General features: G+C 40.8%; 1 protein-coding gene across 6 annotated transcripts in view; it reads right to left on the bottom strand.

The window, feature by feature from the left end:
- Positions 1 to 25376, bottom strand: part of FAM13A (family with sequence similarity 13 member A) — a 416553-nt gene that overhangs the window by 285867 nt on the left and 105310 nt on the right. For all 6 annotated transcript variants that reach the window (XM_033959097.1, XM_033959069.1, XM_033959088.1 and 3 more), the window contains 3 exons: positions 22099 to 22252; positions 12844 to 12927; positions 8187 to 8267 (listed from right to left, as the gene is read on the bottom strand). In XM_033959097.1, coding sequence (XP_033814988.1) covers positions 8187 to 8267; positions 12844 to 12927; positions 22099 to 22252 — 319 coding nt within the window. The remainder of the gene's footprint in view (positions 1 to 8186; positions 8268 to 12843; positions 12928 to 22098; positions 22253 to 25376) is intronic.

Genomic DNA, 25376 nt, shown 5'->3' with positions numbered 1-25376 from the left:
AATGAACATCTGCATGAATGCACCGGATTCTCTCATTCCAAATATCACCAAAATATGAGGTTAGAAGATAATCTAATAATTATGTCCAACTGGCCCAGGTAGTCTTGATACACAACAGAATGTGAATGTTAGTGGTTCCTCCTCTAACACTTTCTGTCAGAGAAGATATACCATCTCAAAGCCCAATACCCTACTGTGACTTGCAGAGGCCAGCCTAACAACATTTTTCCTGAAAAACCAAAAAACTAAAATATGATGCCTGATATTCAAAAGGTTTAAGCTGGCAGGAAAGATTCTTGTCTGGTTAAACACCATTGAGCTGGCCCATCCACCAATCTTCAGTGGAAGTGCTTCTGAATAGTGTCTGTGACTGCCACAGCACTATTTGGTTAGTGTCGGGGTGATTGGAGGAAGGAGTAGCATAGTGGTTAGAGCAACAGTCTCAGCACCCTGAGGTTGTAGGTTCAAATCCCACGCTGCTCCTTGTGACCCTGGGCAAGTCACTTAATCCCCCCATTGCCCCAGGTACATTAGGTAGATTGTGAGCCCACCGGGAAAGATAGGGAAAATGCTTAAGTACTCGATTGTAAACCACTTAGATAACTTTGATAGGCAGTATATAAATACCTAAAAAAATAGAACCCCCCCAAAAAAACAAAAACAGAGGTGTAGTGAAGGTAGTTAACTGGGCATTGGCAATATTCAGCCTATTTGGTTAGCTAACTAGATAAAGTTAGAACAGCATAAATGAATATCAGGTTTTCTTTCCCCCAAACTCATTAGGCTCATCTTCCCCAGGCCTACCTTAAAGGTCTCTGTGGTTTAGTGTGAGGAGGGCAGGAGCAATCCCCACTAGTTCTTGCCCAGGCTGGTTCCAGGTTCAAAATAACTGCTGTAACCTCTAGCAGCAGCAGGCTTGTTTTGAATATTTATTTCTCAACATCTGTAAACTTTCTACAATATTCATAGCACACTCTGCATTAACTGTTCTCTTAAATTCTGTGTCAATCCTTTCGGCATTAATGAACCCACCAGGCTTTTCTCTATTTTGGGGAAATTTCAGTTTGAACTCAAATTTCTTTTGACTTCTCTCCGTAGAATGTCATTTGACCGGCCAACTCAAGTTATCTGCCAGTACTTGGCACCTGATTTAGCCAAGCACGAAGATTCCAAATTTACAGTGTCTCCTAATTTTGAAAAGATGGCAACATTCCATAAAGAAGGAGAGAGCTCTTTACCATATTTCTTGGCCCTGAGAACCACAACTGGAACATATTAATCCCAAAAGACAGTATTATTTACAATGTGAGCATCACCAAGACCATGAATTGATGCCACATAAGACACAAAGCAATTCTTAAACAAGCAATGGACTTTTGGTCACTACTGCCCTAAGCTGGACTTGAATGTGTAAAGCTAGACGTCAAATGATCTGTTGTTGTGCATCACTTCACAGACTGCTCTAGTTTCTTTCATCCCAAAATGCATTGGGAGGGGGGAAGCCCGGTCATTTGCAGCACGCAGCCATGTAGGCAGGAGGGAGTGGGCTTCCCTTCTGCCATTTTCTCATCCGAAGGTACAGGGAGGTCTGGGGATATGGGAGGGGGGCCCAGGAATGTTGGGGGGATGTGTGTGGGGGGGGCAGAGATGTCAGGGGATGTCGCAGATGTCAGGGGGAGGTCTGGGGATATCAGGGGGAAGTCCGGGGATGTCAAGAGAGGAGTGTAGGGCTCCGCAGCTCAGCTGATCCTGGTGGGGGAATCCCCACCAACTGAGCCACCAGGAATCCCCAAAACTGGCTCAGCTGATGGGGATTCCTCTGCTGCAATCATACAAGGTAGTTGGTAGGTACATCTATAAAACTTGATTTTGTGTGTTTTTCACATGGACGTTTTAATTTTTTTAAATGGGCAAAAAAGGTAGACATCCTAAGGACCAAAACTTATACCTAGTTCATTTTCAAAAATAAAAGATAGACATTTGGCAGTTTTGAAAATGGGACATTTTTCCTACTAGGATTGTGGACATCTTGCACAAAACGTACAACCTCAGACTATCGATTATACCCCTCCATGTCTTTGGCTTACAAAAGGAAAGGTTATTTATGGGACTGGAGTAATTAACCTAAGTTATATATTAGTTGCTGCTGCTTTATAATCTTCTCAGCTTTTCCAGCAGTAACAAGCCTCACCAAATACCGTAGCTCAAAGACCAGGCAAAATTGTTGCATATATATTCTTTGCCACCATTATATGGACCCCTGATGAAGATGTGTTGATCGAAACACGGACCGTGTTGGGTCCATTTATCTAGCTTAGGTGGTCTATTTGTGTGCAATAAATTGTTTATTGTAATAAACATTGCCTGCATCTTGTACAGTACTCTGAAGTCTTTTCTTGTCTTGGTTTCACCGTTTCTTACTGCAGACCCATTGGATTTTGGTCTTTTTGTCTGAAATCTTAGTATTGTAACAATATATATTGTGTAGTGTAGTTAAGTTATATTTACTAAGTACAATTTTGTTTACTTATATCAATTGTGTGCTGATATATATATATATATATATATATATATATATATATATTCATAATCATTAGTATTTTTGTACCGCTGGTAATATTTTTCTATAACATTTATTTTCCTAATAAATAAGATTCATTCATACTTTGGCATCATTCTTCCAATAAGGCTGCAGTAGGAGAATTTCAGGGAAGTTATAAATGTGCTGTTTCCCTAGCTACGAGTCCAAGATAATTTTCTTACTGAGATTGTCTGTGTAAATTATATTGCACCTTATTTTACAGATCCAGGGAGGCTAAATATTTTCCTGGAGCGACAAAGGCAATAACTGATTTTATTGTCTCCATACGGAACTTGGGCACTTTTAAGGCTGCATTGACTTGAGATCCAGAACTGGCCTCCAGTCAACTATTTCTTTGGCATAATGAAGTATATAGACTCAGAGTATCTGCCCAAGCCCAATTCGGCCTCCAGGACTTCTACTACCTGAATCTGAAGCAGCCGCTGCACTGTTGCTCGTTCTCTGTCTGTCTTTCTCTGGCCTCCCAGCCAGGGAGTCTATAGAAAAGTCTTGAGGCAGCTGAGAAAATTTGAGCTTGTAACCCTCTCAAATGATGTCCAGCACCCACTGGTCTGTGCAAATCCTGATAATCTGCAAGTCTCTCACCTATAAGGGGAAGATCAAAGAGGGATTTGACGTCATTGGGACTTTTTTGAATTGGTTGCCGAACAGGCACCTCATGCGGGGTTTTGACTAGAGGCACCAAACCTCTGCCTGGATCTTTGAAATGACCTCTGTATAGGGCAGTTCATCAAAGACTGCCAAGGCTACCTGTACCTTCGAAAGGAACCATGACTTGACTCTCTAGGCACAAGAGGCTTGCTATCCAGGAAAGACTTAGGACACCTGTCCATTACACTGGTCATAAGACTGTCCTGCCCTTTGCTAAAGAGCATCTACCCCTTAAAAGGCAGCTTGCTCAACAAGGCTTTAGAAGCTGAATCTCCAACCCATTGTCTGATCCAATGCATCCTGCGGATGGAAATAGAGTAAGCAGACTCTAAACATGTCATACATGCAACATAATCCAAACCCCACAGTACTGTCTGGGGGTATGCGCTTGCCTCGGAAGTTGGAGCCTGGCGTAGCATTTTATGGCAGGAACGTACCATGAAGGAAGCGGCTGCCTTAAAACTCAAAGTTAAGACCTCAAATTGTCTTTTGAGAACAGATCCCGCCTGCGGACCTGAGCATCCTTCAAGACAACTCCACCTTCTTTAGGAAGAGAAGTACACTTTGTAACCTGTGCCACCAAGGAATCCACCTTAGGTGGCGCAAACAGTTGCTGGAAATCGGGATTCATGGGGAATACTTTTGACATCACCCTAGTCCCTTGCAAGGGCCCCTCTGGCGTTTAATGCTTCATCAGCATTATAGTGATCTCAGGATGGGTACTGGAGCTGCTCAAGAGCGAGCACTGTGTAGAAGCGGTTTGCAGATCCCCTAAATCTAGTTCCCACAGAGAGACTGCAATGGCTTCATTTAAGTCAGCCAGCTTGAAAAGCCTGCACAATGTCGGATCCTCCCCCTTGTCTAGTGCTGCTACAGCCTCCTGGCTGGAATCACCCCCACAAGAACCTGTGTCCCCTACAGAGGAAGCATTTCTGAAGAGTAGAAGCATCGATTCGGATCCCAAATCGTCCCAGTCCTTCTGACTATACCTCAGGATCCAGGACACCCTTTTCTTGTGAAGGAGCCAGGTTCTGCAGGAACAAACTCTCCTACATTCTAATCGGCATAGTATCAGCTGGACCTGGGGACTGCTTGTACTTCAAATAGTCATCATACATGAGTCAGAAACCTGACCTCAGTCACCGGAGGCCCTTTTAGGACTCCCTCAAGTGTCTTCCCTGCACCAGTGGCATCCGTGAATTTTCATTTTGTTGAAGGCGCCTGATTGCAAGTAAACAGCTATAGGAGGGATTTATGCCCCATTTCTTGTGCTTTCTGTGCCCTGAGCCTCTGAAGGGTCCCAGGAGGGCTAAGCTCACAGCTCCCACCCCCTCTCACATGCTACAGTAGATACATGCTCTTCAGATATCCATCCAGTGTAAAATTGGTATAATATAGTGGTTACACCACCTGTGGAGTCCATCTTGACTGGTTTTAGACCCAACCAAAATGTTTTGAGGCAGGGAAAAACTTTTAAAATAAAATTGGGAAAACTAAGATGGCTGCAGAAGCAGTGATCTGGGTGCCAAAAACAGCCCGGGGGAGCTAAAACAACAGTTAAAAAAATTCCAAAAACAAGATTTTTGGGATAGGGACCCTCAAGGAAGCCCCAGAAATTCTTAAAACTCCCCATATCTACTCTACCCCGATGTAGGATTACCATATGGCTCCAGAAAAAAGGAGGACAGATTGAGACATCTGGGTTTTATTTCCAATGCTTTCAATAGAAGTAAAGCTCGGATGTCTCAATCCGTCTTCGTTTTTCTGGAGCCATATGGTAACCCTACACTGATGTCTTCCAGTGCTGCCACGTGCTGTGCCTGCATCAGCTCTCACTGTAGCTGGAGAAGGAAAAGCTTTTCTGCCTCAGACAAGCAAGCAGGATGTCCAGGGGCTTGTCTCTTCGGGCTTCCTTTTACAGAGGTTTAAAAAGCCTAAAACCCTGTACCCCACCAGTCTCCAAATGATTCTTGGGGGGGGGAGGCGGGGGACACACAGCCAGCACCTGCAAGATCTCCCAACCAATGCAGAGCCAAATACAGCCTGTGCTCAAGCATTTCGAACAAAAACAGTTGCACAGATTCCCAGAAGCTAAACTCCAAACTGATCCAAGTGTTAAGGCAGGCTGGCCAGACAGGTGCCCTGCAGCAAGGGTGACCCATCCAGTTATAGATCTCAGAACACTGAGTCTGCAGTTTCTCCCAGGCAGAGCTGTCCCAAGTCTACTGGGATCTCTATAGCACCTGAAGCCTCAAACAAACATCGGATAAAACTCAAAAAATAAGAAATTTAAACATGGCAGATGAAAAGATGCCTTCTCAACTTGCTTGCACATGGAAAAAACTGAGGAAAGAGGGCAGTGCCCAGTGATGAAAGGAGGTGGAGTTGAAAATGTAGATGGTGCCTTCTGCATTCCTCATGGGTGAAGATGCACTACCACAGGTTCAGAACTCATGCGCATTTTGCACTTGAAACTTTATTATATATATCATCTTTAGAATAAATTATGCTGACCTTATTACACATTTTTACTCATGTTTCTGCATGCATTTTGAAGCACTAATTCTACTCAGATATTTATTATGGACTGACTACTCAAAAAAGCACACTAAAAACCTCTTAAGTTTGGGGTGCTTTCCAAGCAAATGTATGACAAAAAACCTGCACATGGAATTCTGCCAATGCAGGAAAGTGACCTAAACAAAGTATTGTTTACTTTAACTCTTGATATTTACTTCAAAAGGAAATGGAAATGGAAAATAAATCCCCAAACTTGGGACCCCAGGATATGAGATCCTTGATTAGGGATCTCAGATCTTAGCAGACTCAACCTTGGAACCCATATGTCAGAGAGGCACCAAGCTAGACAGCCTCTAACTTAGGACCCCTGAGCTAGAGTACTGTGACCTGGAATCTCAACCCAAGGCCACCATTTGCACCTTATCTTTCTTTCTCTCGTTGCTAGTTCTTATGACTGTAAACTGCTTAGATATTTGATTTTGATTGGGTATATATCAAATAAAGATGACTATGATTATGGCTGAAATCCCTGATGACCTACCTAATAACTCACTAAATCTTCCTACTGCCTCCCCCCCTCCCCCCCACACCCAGAGATTGTACAAAATCCCTGGTGATCTATTGGCCCATCAATGCACTTCCACCAACCCAAGGTTATGATTCAAGGGTTACAGGTCAGAGACTTTCTGATTTGGGGGCCCCAGACTAGAGTATCTCTCCCTCAGAGGTCCTAATCAGAACCCAAGAATGTCTAGATTTTTTTCAATTTAAAAAAGATAGAAAAGTATTAGTAAGTTTATGTTACCGATATAAAAAACTAGAGAACATGAAACATTTTCCAAAGCAGATACATAGTCAAATCTTAAAGCAAGCATATCCCTCCTTTTTAAAGACGAGGTTCCCTGAATGGAAAAATCTCACTAATCAATATAGTTTAGAGTTCATATGCTTTCAAGGTGGACTTCCTGGGGCACCAGGCCGCACAGTGGTACAAATTAATATCTGGATTTATAAATAAAAAAACAAAAACTGGTCTTCAGGACATTTGGAGCATAGAGATCAAGCATCAAATTACGGCGACTCAATGGCCATGAATTTGGTCTTGGAGGTTGAGAATGTCTGCATCTATGAGACAAACTTGTTTTTTTCTATTGCATAGAGCATTTTGGACCCCTGTTCATTTACATAAATTAGATAGCTCTAAATTGGCACTGCAATCTTGAAGCTGGGACTTTAGACCATCTATTATTCTATTGTCCATTTATTTTGGATTTTTGGAAATCAATATGGGGCCAAATAAATTGTTTATTGGAAAATCCGGTGGCACTATCATATGATACTGTTTTATTTGGCATGTCAATGAGAGCAAAGAGTCAAATATCCTCAAAAAATAATACGCTTTTGTTAATTATGACTGGAAAATTGGAAAAATTGGAGTAGATTAAACTTTAATTTCTGGTGGAATTCTTTATGCCATATATATAAGATGGAAAGAATACTAGCCATACAGAAAGGACATTTTAATAAATTCAAAGATGTTTGGGGACCATTAACAGATTATTGTAATGAGTAAATAACACATTTCCCTTATTTACATAATTGGAACTGAGTGGGTGGGGGTGGGGGGGTTTCTGATCTTGCATTATTTGCTTGGATTAGTAGAAAAGAATATATTATATAATATACATGAGTACATTTGATATGGTAAGAATGGGAGGGGGGATAAATTTCATTAATTTAAGATGATTGTAATAGAAATTCAAGTGAAGTTTGTAAGTTTAAATGTTGTCTCTGATGACACTTGGTGTAAGTTGTTAAAATGAATAAAAAATTTGGAAAAAAAAAAAAAAGAACTTACCACACTATTTATATTTAGTGGCCTAGTTTCTTATACAGTAGTTTCCTACTCTTAAACCACTTACCTCAACCTGTGATTCTCCCCCACCTCCCCTCCCCCCTTGAACTAACAGGGTTCTCAAAGTCCCTCCTTGAGGGCCGCAATCCAGTCGGGTTTTCAGGATTTCCCCAATGAATATGCATTGAAAGCAGTGCATGCACATAGATCTCATGCATATTCATTGGAGAAATCCTGAAAACCCAACTGGATTGCGGCCCTCAAGGAGGGACTTTGAGATCCCTGAACTACCCTAACAATTTAGGGATATTGTGAGCCAAAGAAGATAGTACAGTTTTTAACCTAACTACCATTTTTTTTAAGTATCTTGTGACATAAAGCATGCACTAAGCTTAATACACATTTATACTCGGTGTTTGGCGTGTATTGTCTTAGCAAGAATTTTTTTTTATAAATACCTGATATTTTGTCCTATCATTAGCTTACTACATTGGGCATGAACATGTTTTTCATTGTGTGAAAAAAGGAAATTGTGCTAAAATGCGCATTGCATTTTACCTTTCTCCTTGGCAATGGTTTTGGCACATCTCTTTGTATGGCACTAGTCAAATTAAGTGGCACAGCATGCTCACAAAAGACCTATAAAATCAAGATAACCAAGAAGGAAAATCAGTATTAGAAAAAAATGAAATCAGAGCATGACCCTTAGGCATAAATATGTGCAGTACTGTTTTTATTGGGTTAATTTTTGTTGAAGGACCTAAAGAAGGCTGCTGTTAATCTATTTTGGGGCTAGATGATTTCTATACAGAATCAAAACCAAAACACTGCTAGAGCATGAACTAATCAATCTCTCCTACATCATCAGTCTGATATCAAAATTAGAGGGTGACCATCCCAGGATGAAAGTAGATTTGATTTTTTTTTTCTCTTATGTATGGGGAATCCCTTAAGCAATTACACTTTCTTCATCCACAAGGAGGATGAAATCAGTGACATTAGTGGGGGCATCCCAACACTAAGGGTTGCCTTCTTCTATCAAATTATAATGTTCTAGAAGCTATCCATGCAACAGAGAGAGAGATAATTAACCTTTAATTGAATGGTTTGGTCAAATGTAAAGGTGTGTATTTAAAACCACGTGGAAGCCCTACAGAGTTCCTACATTGTGACTGAGTAAAGATGAGCAATCAAAGATACCATAGCTTTATATGGCATGCTTTGCTACTACTATTACTACTACTTATCATTTCTATAGCACTGATAGATGTACACAGCACTGTACATTAAAACATTCAAGAGAGAGCTTACAATCTAATCAAGCAGACAAACAGGAGAAAGTAGGGGGTTAGGGAGTTTCTCAGACATGTAAGTAGGGGTTAGGAGTTAAAACCAGCCTTAAAAAGATGGGCTTTTAGGCCCAGATTAATTAAAGATAGAGACTCAATCGTTGTTGGCCGATTCTCTGGCCGATTTTCAGTGAGCAATTGAGTTGGTGCAGAGCCCTGACAGCAGTGACAGGAGAAGCAGCCTCCTGTGATTGCTGTCAGGGCTTCTGCCGTGTTGTTTTTTTTTTAATGGCACAGATATCTGCCCAATAAAAATAAGCCCCCCAACAAAGCATCCCTCCCTCCCCAAACCCCAAAAAATGGCAGGAGGGATACCCACTCCCTCCTGCCACCAGACGCTGCCCTAATGATCCCTCCCCTTCCCATCCCTGCACTTATATGGCAGGAGGGATACCCACTCCCTCTTGCCACCAGACGCTGCCCCCGACGATTCCCCCCCAACCCCAGGGCAAATATGGCAGGAGGGATTCCCATTCCATCCTGCTTTCCTCTGCGCCTATTGGCTGGTAAGGAATGTCTGACCAATGGTGTCTCCAAAGCTACTGGTCTTGTCTCCTCTGCAGCTTATTGGCTAGCTGAGGAATATCTGACCAATAGGCTGCATAGGGAGGCAAAAGCAATAGCTTCATAGACACAGCCTTACTTCCTGGTTCCCCCTGCAGCTCTACATTGGGAAGATAGGTACAGGAAAGACAGGGACACTTAACAGGTCATGGACCTGATGGGCCACCGCGGGTGCGGGCTGCTGGGCGCGATGGACCTCTGGTCTGACCCGGCGGAGGCAACTCTTATGTTCTTAAGATTTCAGCTCTGATGTCTGGGGCAGTGCTGGAAAGAATATTGGGGGTGCTCTAACACCCACAGAGCTGGAGCCTATGCATCTGCGTAAATGTAGGTTGTGAATCTGATGGACTGTGCAACTGAGAGTAGTGGTGCCATAAAAATATTGAACAGGCTGAAGGCAAGAACAGATCCTTGGAGCACCCCACATGGCAGGGTGAAAGGATCAGTGGATTGATCTTGTTGTTGGAGAATAGAGTGACGATCATTTAGATATGATTTGAAGCATGTGAGTGCAGCATCAGTGTTGCTGATATCGTTTAAACGGAATAGTAGTATGCTGTGGTCAATGGTATTTAATGTGGCTATAAGGTCTAGAGAGATTAGTAATACTGATTTGTGATGATCAATGTAATACAGTATAGTGGTTATGAGTCCAAAGAGTGATGTTCCTGTACAATGATTTTGGCAAAAGGCAGTTTGGGGTGAAGGAATTGGTTTTTTCAAGATAGTCAGTTAGGTGATTAAAGATGTTTTTCAATGATTTTTACAAAAAATTGGAGAGCCAAGGTGAGAGGTGATTAGGGTGTGGATAAGGATTTTGATTGTGTGCTCAGAGAGGAAGGGTTGGATTCTGGAGATATTTTAGAGAAAGAAACGACAGGTTTATGCAGTCTGTTGGATTTGTGCAGAGAAAGAGAGATGAGTCAAAGATGACCTTGAGGTTGCAAGCTGGCAAGGCAGGGAGAATGAGAGTGTTATTCACTGAGATTAGAGAGTGCGGGAGGGGAAAGGTGGATTTAGGGGGAAGGATAAGGATCTCAGTCTTGGTCATGTTCAGTTTTAAGTGGTGGTGGGACATCCAAGCAGCAATGTTGGACAGGCAGGCTGAGACTTGGCCTGGATGCCTGTAGATTTCTGGTGTAGACAGGTAGACCTGGGAATTGTCAGCATAGAGGTGATATTGAAAATCATAAGAGGACATCAGAACACCAAGGGAATGAGTATAGATGGAGGAAAAAAGAGGGCCCAGGCAGAGCCCCAACTGATAGTGGGATAGTAGTAAAGGTGCAAAGTAAGAGATAAAAAGGGAACCAAGAAAGAACGGAGCTCTTAAATCCAAGTGAGGACAGGGTATCAAGGAGAAGTGCCAAAGGCAATAGATAGATCGAGAAGGATGAGGATAGAATAGAGGCCTTTGGATCTGGCCAGAAACAGGTCATTAGAGACTTTAATAAGGGCAGTTTTTGTAGAGTGCAGGGGGCGAAAGCCTGATTGGAGTGGGTCAAGAATAGCTAGAGATGTCAAAGTCAAGGCAAGGTGGTGAACAGCATGTTCAAGTAGCTTGGATATGAAGGAAAGGAGGGAGATGGGGAGATAGTTGGAAGGGGAGTGAATCTTAGAGAGGAAGATCTCATAATGAGGAGTGCAGCCTGTTCTCAATTGTTAGGGGGATGTTCTAATTTCAGTGTTTATCATTTCAAACAGTGCAAAGGGAAGTTTATCAATTGGACAAGGACTGCATTCCAGTCCTAGAGAATAAAAGACTTCTTGACTGAAGGCTCTGCATGCCTTTCATGAACCTGATGATCAGTAAATGAAGTGATACTGGGTGATCTAGTTTTAAGTTATACATGGCAGTGGCACTCAAATGCACCTTTAATGATGTGAAAGGACAGCAGAGGTTACAATATTCTATAAAGCTTATAGCTGAAAGAATCCAGACCTTTCTTGTCACATCACAATAAAAATCTTTTCCATTTATGACAATAGCAGATGTTAGAAGCAATGAGGATATTTTCTCTCTCTAAAGAAAGTTGGAGGCATGATACTACTAAGTGATCAACTTCATGGTGTCAGCAGAAAGGAGTGCTTGTTTGGGTGAAGAATGAACCCTCATTCTTGGGAGATCAGATTGGAGCTATCAGCAACTCTGAAGACTGAACTCTGAAGAGAAACTCTGAAGAGAAAGGGAAACATATACAGCAGTCCCTGTTTTACGAACATCTGACTTACGTTGGACTCTTACTTACGAATGGGGATCCTGCTCTACCTTCGGTGTCCCAATGTGCCCTTCTCCCTCCCTTCCTAGTTCCAACCAACCCCTCTCTCCCTCCATTCTGTGCCCCAAGTAAGTGCTTCCCACCGGTGGGTGTTTACCTTCTTCTGGCTGGCTCCCTCCTCCTTCCAGCTGCAGTCGTTTCTCTGTGGGCAGTGGCTCCTACACGCATCCTGCAGCTGAGCCAGAAGCCTTCCCTCTGATGTGGGAGGAGCTTCCTCCCACGTCAGAGGGAAGGCTTCCGGCTTAGCCGCGGGACGCATGCAGGAGCCACTGCCCGCAGCTTTGTGCAGAGAAACGACTGTGGTTGGAAGGAGAAGGAGCCCATTTTTTAACCTTCTGCAAATAGGAGGAAAACTACAAAGAAGAATATTTGACCCCACACACAATCAACACTGCCATTAGCCTTCTGGAGGAAGGCTTTTTCCAGGTGGGTGCTGATCTGGCCTCACTATATTTGGAGAAGGGATTAATGTTAACTTCTTGAAGCTGATGATGCACTTCATGACCTGGAGAAGCAAAAATACTGCCCTAAGGGCTAGATACAACCTTTGATGGGTGGTATGCTTTATTACCAGCGATCAACACATAGAAAACCAAATTATTCCCCATTTCCTATGGTGGGTTTGTCATTTATTACATTTTAGAACTCTAAGAGGTGATTAGAGATGTGTGATTTATTACATTTGACATACCACCTCCTTTGCCAGTGCTGCCACTTTGAGTTATTTGCGGAATATATTTGGAGCTATTATCCCATTGTTTTTTTTAAAGTACATGTTCTGTGAAAAGAGTGATTATGTGTCCTTTTCTTTAGTGAGTGCGTAATTTTTATGTGGTTAAGGCTGCATAAAACTGTCTGCCAACTGCCATCAATTGAGCTAAGTAGGTTTGAACTAGTGGCCCAGGGATGAGATGTCCTCTGAGTCTGCAGCAATACTGAGTCATCCACTCTTCTAACCTAACTAATCTGAAATTGGACAAAATGCCCCAATAGAAACTGAGAACTGTACTTGTATTGTGTTACCTTTTTTCTTGGGGAAGGTTTGGGTATGTCTGTCCTTATGTCATTTGTTAGATTTATTGGCAGGGACTGCTCAGCAATGGCCTCCTGTAAAATGAAGAAACAATAATAAGATCAGAGACAAATTACACAAATGCATCCTAAACTTCTGCTGAAAAAATTATGATGAATTCATAAAAAACGTTTAACTGTCAAATAAAAACATTTTTTGCAAATCTGTTGAAACTAAAACAGAATGTGTGGATATTGTAAAAAATTTCAAATGTGCATATAAAATTATTTTTTAATTAACACCCTGTGATTAAATTTTGGAGTCTTAGCCTGCAATAGAGAAAAAAAAGTGAGCTGCATAGAAGGCTTGAACTTTAAGGGCTCCTCTTCACATGTACAGGATGTTCTATTAAAGATTTGGTATATTAATCTAGAGGAGTATTTTACATATATTTTGGGGGGGGGGGGAATAAATAGAAACAGAGAAAAATAAAGGTAGATAAAGACCATGTGGCCTATCCAGTGTGCCCATCTACTATCCTTTCCTCTTCCTTAGAGATCATAGATACTGTATTTGTCCCAAGCTTTCTTGAATTCAGATTAGAGATGTGCGTGGGGACATATTCTGATCCTAATCTAATCTAATCTTCTATTTGTATGTCACTCATACCTGTATAGGCTCAAGGCGACTTACAAAGGGAAGGTAGAGAGAAGGGAAGGGCGGAGTCAGGGAGAGGGGAAGAGAGAAGACTTAAAGGACGTTACTGGTCAATTTTTTTTCAGCCCCATCCCCATCTTGTTGGTACCATCCTGGAACCATCCTCATAATTTTGTCTCTAATCCCCATCCCCAACCTGCATTTAACAAGTCTTGTAGTGTCTTCCTCACACCCCCAGGTCTGTCTTCCTTCCTCCCTCCACCCCAGGTGAACTCTCTTCTTTCCTCCCCCCTCTACTACAAGGTCCAACCCTCTCCCTCTCTCCCCCCAGGTCCAACGCTTTCCCTCCCTCCCTTTCTCTCTATCCCTAGGTCTAACTCTCCCTCATCTATCAGGGGCATCTCTCCATATTTCCTTCCTCACTCCTGTCTTGGCCTTGCCCTGGTTCTTTTAATTCCCACCCACCCATTCAATCCAGCATCACCTACATCCCTTCCCAGACCCGACTGCTCTTCCACCTCATCTGGCCCACAGGCTCACATCCTCCTCCCTGCCTTCCCAGTCCTGCATCACCCCCACCCCCCTCCCCGACTCAATGCAACTGCTCTCTGCCACTTGCATGCCCACTGCCTATCTTTAAATTCAGTCTTTGGCCCTGCAGGCCAGCGGCAGTCATATAGAAAGGCTGCCTGCAGCCTTTACCGAGCCTTTCCTTTTGACCTGGCCCAACCCTTCTGAAAAGGAAGTCACTTCAGAAGGGGGTGGGTTGGGTCAGTTGGAAAGGCCCAGTGCAGGCAGCAGATAGCCTTTCTACAGTACAAGGCTACCATTGGCCTGCAGGGACAAGGACTAATTATATTGGTAGGCAATGGGCAGCGGAGAACAGCTGCATTGGGTTGGAGGGGAGGAGATGTTGGTCCAGGTGAACAGGAAAAGCAGGCAGGGAGGGAGGTTCTGAGACCAGAAGGTTAAGGTATGCACAGGGATATAATTTAGTTTCCATCCCCCCCATTCAGTTTGAATCCAACCCCTCCAGTCCTCAAGGTAATATAATTTTTTGTCCCCATCCCCGTGCACATCTCAATTCAGAAACATTTTTTGTCTACACCACCTCCAATGGGAGGTCATTCCACACATTCACCATCCCTATAAAATTCATAATCTAAAATCGTCTCTTGTAGTCTCCAGCATGGAACCAATATTCAACCAACCTGCTATAGGAAACGAAGGTTCAATAGCAGACAGGACCTGGAATCATTTCGAAAACCCAGACTGGAACCTATTTCTCAAGTTCTACTCTAAATATGCAAAATCCAATTGCCTACTAGACAACTGCCCACCTTCTATCATGAAATCTGCCCCCCACTTACACATTTAAAGCTGAACTTTTCAACTGGGTTTCACTATGCCTGTCTACTGGCCACTTTCCGACGGAACTTGGCCATATCCTGGTATCTCCTATTATTAAAAACTCCAAGGAACCAATCTCTTCAGCTACCAACTACAGACCCATTGCCAATATACCACTTTTCCTAAAACTTATGGAAGGTCTAAGTTAATCATGACCTCATGAAATACCTAGAGAAATTCAATATTCTTCACGACTCCCAGTCTGGCTTTCGTACAAATCATAGAACAGAAACTGTCTTAGCTTCATTTGTTTTCACTGGGAAAAAACGCACAGGTACTTCAGTTCGACTTGAGCAGTGCCTTTGACCTGGTTGACCATGACATTTTGCTCAGATGCCTCGACTCCATTGGCATCACTGGACAGGTATTAAACTGATTCACAGGCTTCTTAAAAAACCGTACTTACCAGGTTCACAGTAATGGAACCTTCTCCCAATCCTGGTGCAATCCCTGTGGAGTTCCACAGGGCTCCCTCCTTTCCCCCTCTCTATTCAATGTCTATATGGCTTCGTTAGGACATATGTTGTCTGACTTAAAACTGAAATCATATATATATACGCAGATGACATCACCATTATCATTCCCTTAACCTCTCTGACACAAGAGATGGAACAATTCACCTCTTCTGTCCTCACCAAGATAGAACAATGCACCACACTATTTAAATTAAAACTGAACCCAGAAAAAACTAAAATTTTCCTGGCAAGTCCTACCCACAAGCTAACAAATACATCTTTGAAATTAAACAGGTTAGATTACCCAATCAACCCTACTATCAAAATCCTTGGAGTCATTCTGGGCCGATGCCTGACCTTCGAAGACCATACTAGCACTCAGGTTAAAAAATGCTTTTGTACCCTCTGGAAACCGCACCATCAAACACTACTTCGACTTTCTCTCCTTTCGACTGCTGGTCCAATCACTAATCTTAAGCATCTTAGACTATTGCAACATTATATACCTGGGATCCTTTAAGAAAGCCATCAAACACTTGAGAATCGTACAGAATGCTGCCTTTCGCCTCATTTACGACCTCAAAAAACCAGATCATGTAAGCCCTTATTACAAAAAACTGCACTGGCTGCCAATGGAGGCAAGGATCATCTTCAAATTTGCTTGCCTCTGCTTCAAAACCTTAACAGGCTCTTCCCCAATCTACCTGTCGGAACACTTTGAATTTTCAGGCCCAACTCGCACACGTAATGCCTAACTGTTTGCCTTCCCGTCCCTAAAGGGCTATATCTACAAGAGATTCCTTGATAGATCTCCAGCATTCCAAGCAGGCAAATGGAATAAATGCCTAACCACTCTCATTTCTAATTCACCCTCCTACCAAACTTTCAGGAAATCAATCAAAACCTATCTCTTTGATAAATTTCTCTAACTCCCTCTCAACCTTGTTATCCCTACCTTGTTCTCTGATATACCTCCGGATATTCCTGACTACTCCCGACTTGCTAAGTTAATCTGAATGTCTAAGTTAAACTGAACGCTAAGTTAAACTGAATGTCTTGTATGTTACATCGCTGTCTCGTATGTAACATCGCTGACAATGTACAGTCTCTTCCTCTGTTAACCGCTCTGAACTGTCATGGCACTGCGGTATACAAAAATAAAGTTGTTATTATTATTATTATTTATTCTATGCCCCCTAATTCCAGGGCTTCCTTTCAATTGACAGAGATTCACCTTAGCCTGTGCATTTATGTCATGGAGGTACCGTCATGCTATAAGTGTGCACAGTTAACAGACAAATGCATTTGCTAAATAGTGTGAACTTAGTAACAGGGCCTGATTCAATTAAAATCATCATTATGAACAATACTGAGATTTAAAGCTGTTGGAACTGCTTCTCCCACTGAAATGTACTGGGTATATGCTGAGATTGGACGTCAATTTTCAGCAATTCAAAGGAGGGTTACTTGAATCAAAATGTGCACTGTGCAGAAGTTTCTAACAGCTATGGATTGTACCAGCTGAAGTTTGTGTCTGTGTCTGAATATTGGCCAGCAACCATCCTAGCTTCCAAGTAGCAGCCAAAGATGTGGATGTGCTTCTCTTTGCTCTCCCTCCTCAATTGGTCTAATCTGGTCCCTCCAAACCCCACTAACATTGCTCAATTCCATCTCCCTACCATGAGTGGTACTACCCCTCCTAGCTCAGAGCCCCTCCCTTCTCCAGAACCTAGTATATGATCCCCTATGGTTCAGTTGGTATCCCTGGCAGGAACAATTCCCATTTATTCTTGCCCCCAGCGGCTCCATCAGTGAAATAACTGTGACAAGCTCTAGTGGTAGTCTTGCAGTACTACTGATAGAGGTCAACCATTCATATATGGAAAATGGGCCAAATAGGATTGAAGATTCTAAAGAATTAAGCCCCTCTAAAAAATGACAAAATGTATTTCAATGGGAAAAGGGGTTCCTGCTTCTGTAGCATAGATAACATAATGGAATAGGATTAAGTTCAAGCTCAAGTGCAATTTATTTAATATACCACAATTATAAAACCAAAGGTAAAATCTAAGCATTTTACAATAACATTTAAAATAGGGTAGGGAACAAAAATTAAACAAAATGAAAAAAATACAATTGAAAACATGAGGAAAGAAGGGAATCAGTGGTTACAATAAAAATAAAAAGATTGGGGAGAGGGATGGACAATATGGTAGGGGAGGATTAGTTCTGCCTACACTGATATGAGAAAACCAAGAATGCAATTTTTGGGAAAGGCTGCCATCACAGAAAAGTAAATTACACTTGGTATGAAGAAACAAAACAGTAAAAAGACACACAGAGTTCAAAAATGGGCTAGATCAGGCCAGGAGTTAAATGAACCCTTCAAAATATGGACCAATGCATTCTAGAATTGCCAACTGTATGGCTTTTTTCATAAGTCAGAACAATTTTACAAATATGTCCAAAAGGAAGAAGGATTAGTAGTATGTGTAGATTGTTGTTAAACTAAAACTAAACTAAACTAAAGCTTAACTTTATATACCGAGTCATCATTCTAAGAAGGCTCGACTCAGTTTACAGCAATTAAATAAACAGGGAATGATTTACAAATGATAAATAAAAGATAATAGCAAAATTTCAAAAGAATTAATTTTTAAAATGTTTGGCAAATAGAGTAGTTTTTAAAGATTTACGGAAAAATTGAAACGAACTGGAACTCCTTCAAAAAAAGGAGAGATCATTACAGAGTTGGGAGAATTTAAAGACCAAAGATTGACTGAAGATCTTGACTCCTTTAACCCCTTTTTTAGAAGGAAGGGAGAGTTTAAATTGTTGGCTACCTCTTGCAAAGGAGAATCAGTAAACGTTCCAAAATAAAGGAATAAGAGGATTAAAGATACCATGCAGAATTTTAAAAGAAATAAAAGTACATTTAAATTGAATTCTAAAATAATCCGGGAGTCAATGAAGACTCTGAAGCAGAGGGGTCACATGGTCAAATTTACCAAACGTAACCAAGGTTATAAAAAATATTTCTGTACCTTTAATAATTCAGAGCTGTACATGTCACTTTTGGAATTCTGGACAGCACAGCTCTCTCTCCAGGAAGTCAGCAGTGCCAAGGAGAGCAGTTGAATTTGGGTGGGTTTTTCTGTAGACAGCTGTGTGTTGGAAGTTGTCTGTGTTTTTGAAGGTAAATTTTGAATTTATTGAAGAACAGTAATAATTTAGATTTGGTTAGAAGACAGTATCCTGTTTGGAGTAATTTGTGTTGTAATAATAGTATTTCTGAAACATTTATTCAATGTTTGGGGGTTTTTTCCCCAAGTTTTAACATTGGTGACATGCACTTGTGTTTTGGGGTTATAAGAGGTTTATTGAAATATTAGTTAATTGTGGGTGGGTATAGTTTAGGGATTTCTCAATTACCTATTCTTTTATATAGTTAGTTTAAAGTGGAATCTTGGGGAATAGTTAGGGTTTTCCTATATTGATTTGTTAATAGATAGAGTAGTAGGGATCAACAAGAACTGCAATCAAACGCAAGAAAGAAAGAAGAGGAAAAATAAACACCTGTTTGCCTGCAGTCATCTGTCCGATCTGTGTGATCGGACATTAAGAAAAAAACTTCTCCTGAGCTACAGTTGTGGTAACTGTAATATATTGTTAATTTTAAATGCATATTAAATTTATTTGAAATATTTGAGTGAAATAAACTTTTTATGCAGCTTTGGCTATTTCCTGAGTAACTGGAAATTGCCTGGGTTACACAAAGATCAGCTTCGCAGCAGTATTCTGAATTAATTGTAATCTATGTAAACTATGTCCCTAAAATGCATTACTGAATTTTAAAAAACACACAAACTAGTAGCAAATAACTAATATGTAATTGTATTTAGCAGCAAACAGGATCTTCCCATCAACTGGCAAATAAGTAGCAGAAAAGGAACTGAAGAGAGAAACCAAAAATTAAGTTTATTTGTCAAGGCTACACCACTGTCTTAATGACAAGGATATATTGTAAAACTCTGCATTTTATTATGTCTAGTGAAGAATAAAAGACTCAAGGGTACATAAAACCATCGTGGAAATCTTTGCTGCCAGGAATAACTAAGGGTTGGCAAGCATCAGTAGAGATCCAAGGCCTATGCTGACAGTGAAACTGATAAAGGCTATATCAACACTCAGAAAAACCTCACCAGACGCAACAAGTAGGGTTGACAGAGACAGAACACTTTCCTTTGACACTGCAAAGATAATTTTAAAATATTGCATCCAAAGTCAAGTTAAACCAGACCATTAGTACTGTTTTTCACCAGCAACAACATAGCTGAACCAATTCAAAAGCATGTGAATTAACAAAGCATGACTACAGTACAGTTTCAATTATCTGACCTTCACTAATCTGACCAACGGATGCCCCCCACCCTCCAACTGTTAAGAAGCACGGCTTCTCTTTCCATTTTCTGGCATAGCACCTGAGACAATTTGCTTTGGACCAAGAACCCTTCTTGTTTTTAATACTTACACATAAAGTATTTAATTCACAAGAACCTGGTTATCTGAATAACTTGATAATTCCTTATGTTCCTTCTCGCTCCCTTAGATAATAGATTAGTTACACCATTTGTATGGAGAGCCAACTTCCTAGTTATTTGAGACTAGAACCTAACTTTAAAGCCTTTAAAACATTACTAAAATCGTATTTTTTTCAACAAGCTATCTACTAGCTATTTTGACTGGAATGTGTGGATATTACCTGGGAGACATTAGAGCAGTGTTTGTTTTAGCTAATGGTCTTGTATAAATGTTCTATTACTGTACTTTTCTTTATTTTTTTTATGGAGTTCCTTTTCTTTAAAGAATTTTATGATTGTAAACCACTTAGAACTGTCAGAAACTGTAGCGGCATATCAAATTTGGGAAAATTAAGAAAGCTCAGGTTTCTTGCCTGATGAAAATTTTCCAAAAGCTCATCAAAAACAAACTATCTTTAATAAATGACACATTTGCAGACTGAACAGCTGCAATCTGATTCTCCAAAGATGCCAAAGACTGCTAAGTCTAGTGTCATGTGCTGTCAGCTTATTTACAGACTGCTGAAAAAATATAGCAGCTTAAGGAAGAAACTACTCAATCATATGTAGATGTAATCTCAGACACCAAAGTCCAAATGTCCTTCAAAGAAGTGGCATTCTCTAAGTGGCAGTCAGCATTGGGGCCTACTACACTGAACAACGATTTCCATTTTTAGCAAGGGCAAATTCGAACATGTATCACCACTACTGGCCAACTCCATTGGCTCCGATATCCTCCAGGATTCTCTTCAAATGTTCCTGTTTAACTTTCAAGATTGTACAGTCAAACCTCGGTTTGCGAGTAACCCAGTTTGCAAGTGTTTTGCAAGACGAGCAAAACACTCAGCAAACTTTTGACTCGCAAATCGAGTGTTGACTCAATTTGCGAGCACCCCCCCCCCCGATAACCGGCATCGCTCCCCCCCGCTCGCAAAGGCCCCCTTGCTCCAACCGGCACCCCCCTCCCCGTGCGAGATTCTCGGCGAGAGGGAGAATTAGAAGTCCTTGAGCATGCGCAGATGCATGCTCAAGGCAGGCAGGAGCCGGAAGCCGGAAGATCTTCTAGGCACACAATCTGTGCCTGCGCTAGACCGGGGGGAGTCTAAGTTGTTTGGGCGGGGGTGCCGGTTCACGCGGGGGGGTGCCGTTTGGAGCGAGGGGCCTTTGCGAGCGGGGGGAGCGATGCTGGTTATTGGGTGGGGGGGAACGAATCAAAGCGAGTTTCCATTATTTTCTATGGGGAAACTCGCTTTGATAAACGAGCATTTTGGATTACGAGCATGCTCCTGGAATGGATTATGCTCGTAATCCAAGGTACCACTGTATTTGGTATATGTTCCTCACTTGTACCTCTTTCCTGGAACTTGTTAGGACCACACAAAAACTCAAACTGTCTTTTCCTTCTCTTAAAGGTATTGTTTTTACTGGTAAACTAGGGAAATCCTATCTTTTCAAACTAACAGAAATATGGAATGATATTCTTCTAATATTATGAGAATTAGGTTTATTTCAACTTTTATGTAAAAATTTAACAACATGGTTATTCTCTAAATTGTAAACTCATGTTCCTTTCTATATTTTTTTTAATTGATGTAAACCGAGTCGAGGTTTGCTATGTGAAGATGACCCGGTCTATAAATCTAAGTTTTAGTTTAGTTTAACTCCTCCCAATCTATCCAGTGCCATTTAAGTGGGCAGAGGCCTCTCTTCACTGCTTAAATCATTTTGAACATCAAGCCCTCTATTTCCACAGTTTGATTTATACATATAAGTTATATGAATAGTGGCCGTTTATCACCAGGATATACAGATAATGGACCCATATAAGAATGAGCCACAAATAGGTAGCAAGGCAGTTTTAGCCCTGGTTGATGAAACTAGATGGACTCTAGACTCACAGTAAAAATGCATACATGTTTAAGCTTCCAGGGCCTCGTCTAAGTTTAACAGCTCATTCTGCAATGCATACTGAAGAATGGTTCAGGATAGTCCCGGCTATACATTTGCAGACCAACCATGTTTTGGTGTAAACTGAGCTACTGTACATATTCTTGGTTTGGCTCCATACCTCTTAATCCACTTCTGCTGTTATTGAAACCATGTGTGCTCTACCCCGTTATTAAAGTGCTACTTTCAAAACTGCAGAAACAAAATAAGCACTTACTTTCACAATAATGATTCTGGATGTGTCTTCACATGGCTCCTCTTTCACCGTGGTGAGCTCAGATTCAAAAAGGGTACTGTGGGACTCCAGCAACCTGATCACAATTCGATTGCAGGTTTCCAATTCTTTCATGCCTTCACTTCCAGTAGGCAGCCTGATAAAGAACAAGCGAAAACATTTCAAGCAACATACTTACAAATACAGAAAAACAGGGTGTTTTTTTTAAAATAAATTATATTATGCAACCATGTTGTGACATTTATCATGGCTGGAGATCAGTGAGAAAATACATGACACACACAAGGAATGACACTGGCTGCTGTACTGTAGCAGGATATACTTATCCACTCCTACCCTAGCTATGATACTACTCAAGAACTTTTCTGACTTCATGTGCAATTTTCTTTAAATTAGTCCTGATATTTTCTAATACCAGTTATTCTATCATATCTATCTATATGCTCTATCTTTGTTTACACCCTATGCTGCCTATTAAAAAGTTTTATTGTGTATTGTGTTGACACTATAATATAATTACACTTCTAGTGAGTATGAAATGGGGTGTCAGATATGACCAGTCTAAGCGAGAGCACTTCAACGGTCTGTCAATTCTTCATACATCCCCAATCATTATAATGTAATACTTTTTTTATAAACAAATTTTTTAAAATGATTTTTTCACTGTCATATTTATCAGTGCATCTATCTGAAGTTTTTAAAGAACTTATCTTTAAAAAGCTGTGTCTTTTCAGAAGCCGCTTGACAACAATATCTTCAATTATGCAGTGGGGAGTATTGAATTGAACGTTGGAATAAAAGATATGTTACACCATTACTTACAAGGGAATGAAGACACAGCTTTTTAAAGATAAGTTCTTTAAAAACTTCAGATAGATGCACTGATAAATATGACAGTGAAAAAATCATTTTAAAAAATTTGTTTATAAAAAAAGTATTACATTATAATGATTGGGGATGTATGAAGAATTGACAGACTGTTGAAGCGCTCTCGCTTAGACTGGTCATATCTGACACCCCATTTCATACTCACTAGAAGTGTAATTATATTTTTGTTCACTTTTTTGTTTCACACTTTACATTTGTGAGGATGACACTATAATATAGCACACTGTGTACTGTTATTTGAATATTTTTACTAATGTAATTGTCTACTGCCTATGTATGACTATTTCTTCAAAAAAGTAGTAAACAAATCCTAATAAATAACCTAAGAATAGCTATACTGGGTCAAACCAGTGGTCTATCTAGCCCAGTATCCTGTTTCCATAGTGGTCAATCCAGGTCACAAGTACTTGGCAGAAATCCAAATAGTAGCAACATTCCATGCTAGTGATCCCAGGGCAAGAAATGGCTTCCCCCATGTCTATCTAAATAGCAGACTGAACTTTCCCTCCAGAAATTTTTGAAACCCTTTTTAAACCCAGCTACATTAATCACTGTTACCATATCCTCTGGCAATAAGTTCCAGAGCTCAACTATTCTTTGAGTAAAAAAAATTTCCACCTGTCATGAGACAGGTTCATTTTAACCTACTGATGATGTGTCATCGCGATAGTAATCCTGCTTAGTGTGTCTAAGTGCTTTGAAAATGAGCCTCTTGGTGTATGTGCTTGGCTAAGGAGCCAATGGAGGCGAAGCTAACATCTGTGAGATTATGACTGAATGCCTCTAAATCAAAATCCCCCCTAAACGGAACAATACTCGGTTAGCCAGGGATAGACGGCAAGCCCCGACCATCTGACAAGCGCACCTCGGGACCAAAGCGAAGACAAAAGGGGGCGGCCTCTCTCCCATATGTTCGTGGGGAACCCGGTCCTAAATCATTCGTAGATGACCTGAGGACGGCCAGGGGCATTTATATTGTGCTGCTAGAGGTAAAATTATTGGACCTGTGCAAGCCAAACCATAGCAAAAGCATTTGCCAAGAATGTTTTCATTAATCAAGAACGAAAGTTGGAGATTCAGAAACAATCAGATACCGTTGTAGTTCCGACCATAAGTGATACTGATTAGCTATCTGGCAGCGTTATTTCCATGACCTGCTGAGCAGCTTCTGGTAAACCAAAGTCCACCTATTTGTTTTAAAGGTTTTTCCATGTAACTTAATTGAGTGTTCCCTAGACTTCATAATTTTTGAAAGAGTAAAAAATTGATTCACTTTTACCCATTATACACCACTCAGGATTTTGTAGACCTCAATCATATCGCCCTGCCACCACATATTGGGCAGAAGATTTCAGCATATTGTCTACGATGACATTATGAGTTGGATTATTCTTCCCAATGTGCATCACTTTGCATTTGTCAACATTAAATTTCATCTGCCATTTGGATAATATTATCGGAGGAAAAGTGTGCTAAACAAATCTGATTTTTTTCACTAGGTGACCAGAGAACTACTACTATTAATTATTTTTATAGCACTACCAGACGCACACAGCGCTGTACAGAGAAAGAAAGAGTAAGAACTGGCTAGATGACATGTGCTAGATGTAGTCTACTTGGATTTCAGCAAAGCCTTTGATGCAGTTCTTCTCAGAAGGCTCATGAATAAGGTATGCAGGATAAAGTTAGGATCCAAAATGGCAAACTGAATTGGAAATTTGTCAATTGATAGAAGGTGCTGGTAAGTGGAATTCCCTCAAAGGAAAGGAAGGTGGGTAGTGGACTGCCTCATGGATCGTGGCTGATTCTACTGGAGTTAGGTGAAAGTTTGCCTTTTTGAGGTTGGCACAAAAATCTACAATAGAGTAGGTACCTAGAGCAGTGTTTCTCAACTTCAAGCCAAGTACCCCCTAAGTCTAACAAATATCAACCGAGTACCTCCACCCAAGCTCTGCCCCAGGCCCCACCCCCATAATAACAGTATTAATTGTAATGCAATTTCTTACATCCATTTTTCATATACTGTAAACACAATATAACCTCATTAATACATAATAATAATTCACAAAATTAAAAAAAAAACACAAAGCACACAGTACACATAGAAAATCTTAATTATCATTTATATTTGGTGTTTTTTTTTTCAAGAGGCTAAGGCAGATGACTTTAAAATATGCAATGTCACCTCAGTAACAACTATAGAAAAATAGACAAATATAGTGCAAAATATAGACAACAAATATAAATTCTCAAATCAGACATATTTCGATCACTAAATTGAAAATAAAATCATTCTTCCTACCTTTGTTGTCTGGTGATTTCATGAGTCTCTGGTTACTCGTCCTTCTGACTGTGCATCCAATATTTATTTA

Source organism: Geotrypetes seraphini, chromosome 1 (genome assembly GCF_902459505.1).
Source record: "Geotrypetes seraphini chromosome 1, aGeoSer1.1, whole genome shotgun sequence".
Lineage (NCBI taxonomy): Eukaryota > Metazoa > Chordata > Amphibia > Gymnophiona > Dermophiidae > Geotrypetes > Geotrypetes seraphini.
The sequence above is the reverse complement of the archived record's forward strand: the minus strand, read 5'-3'. Positions and strand labels throughout refer to the sequence as shown.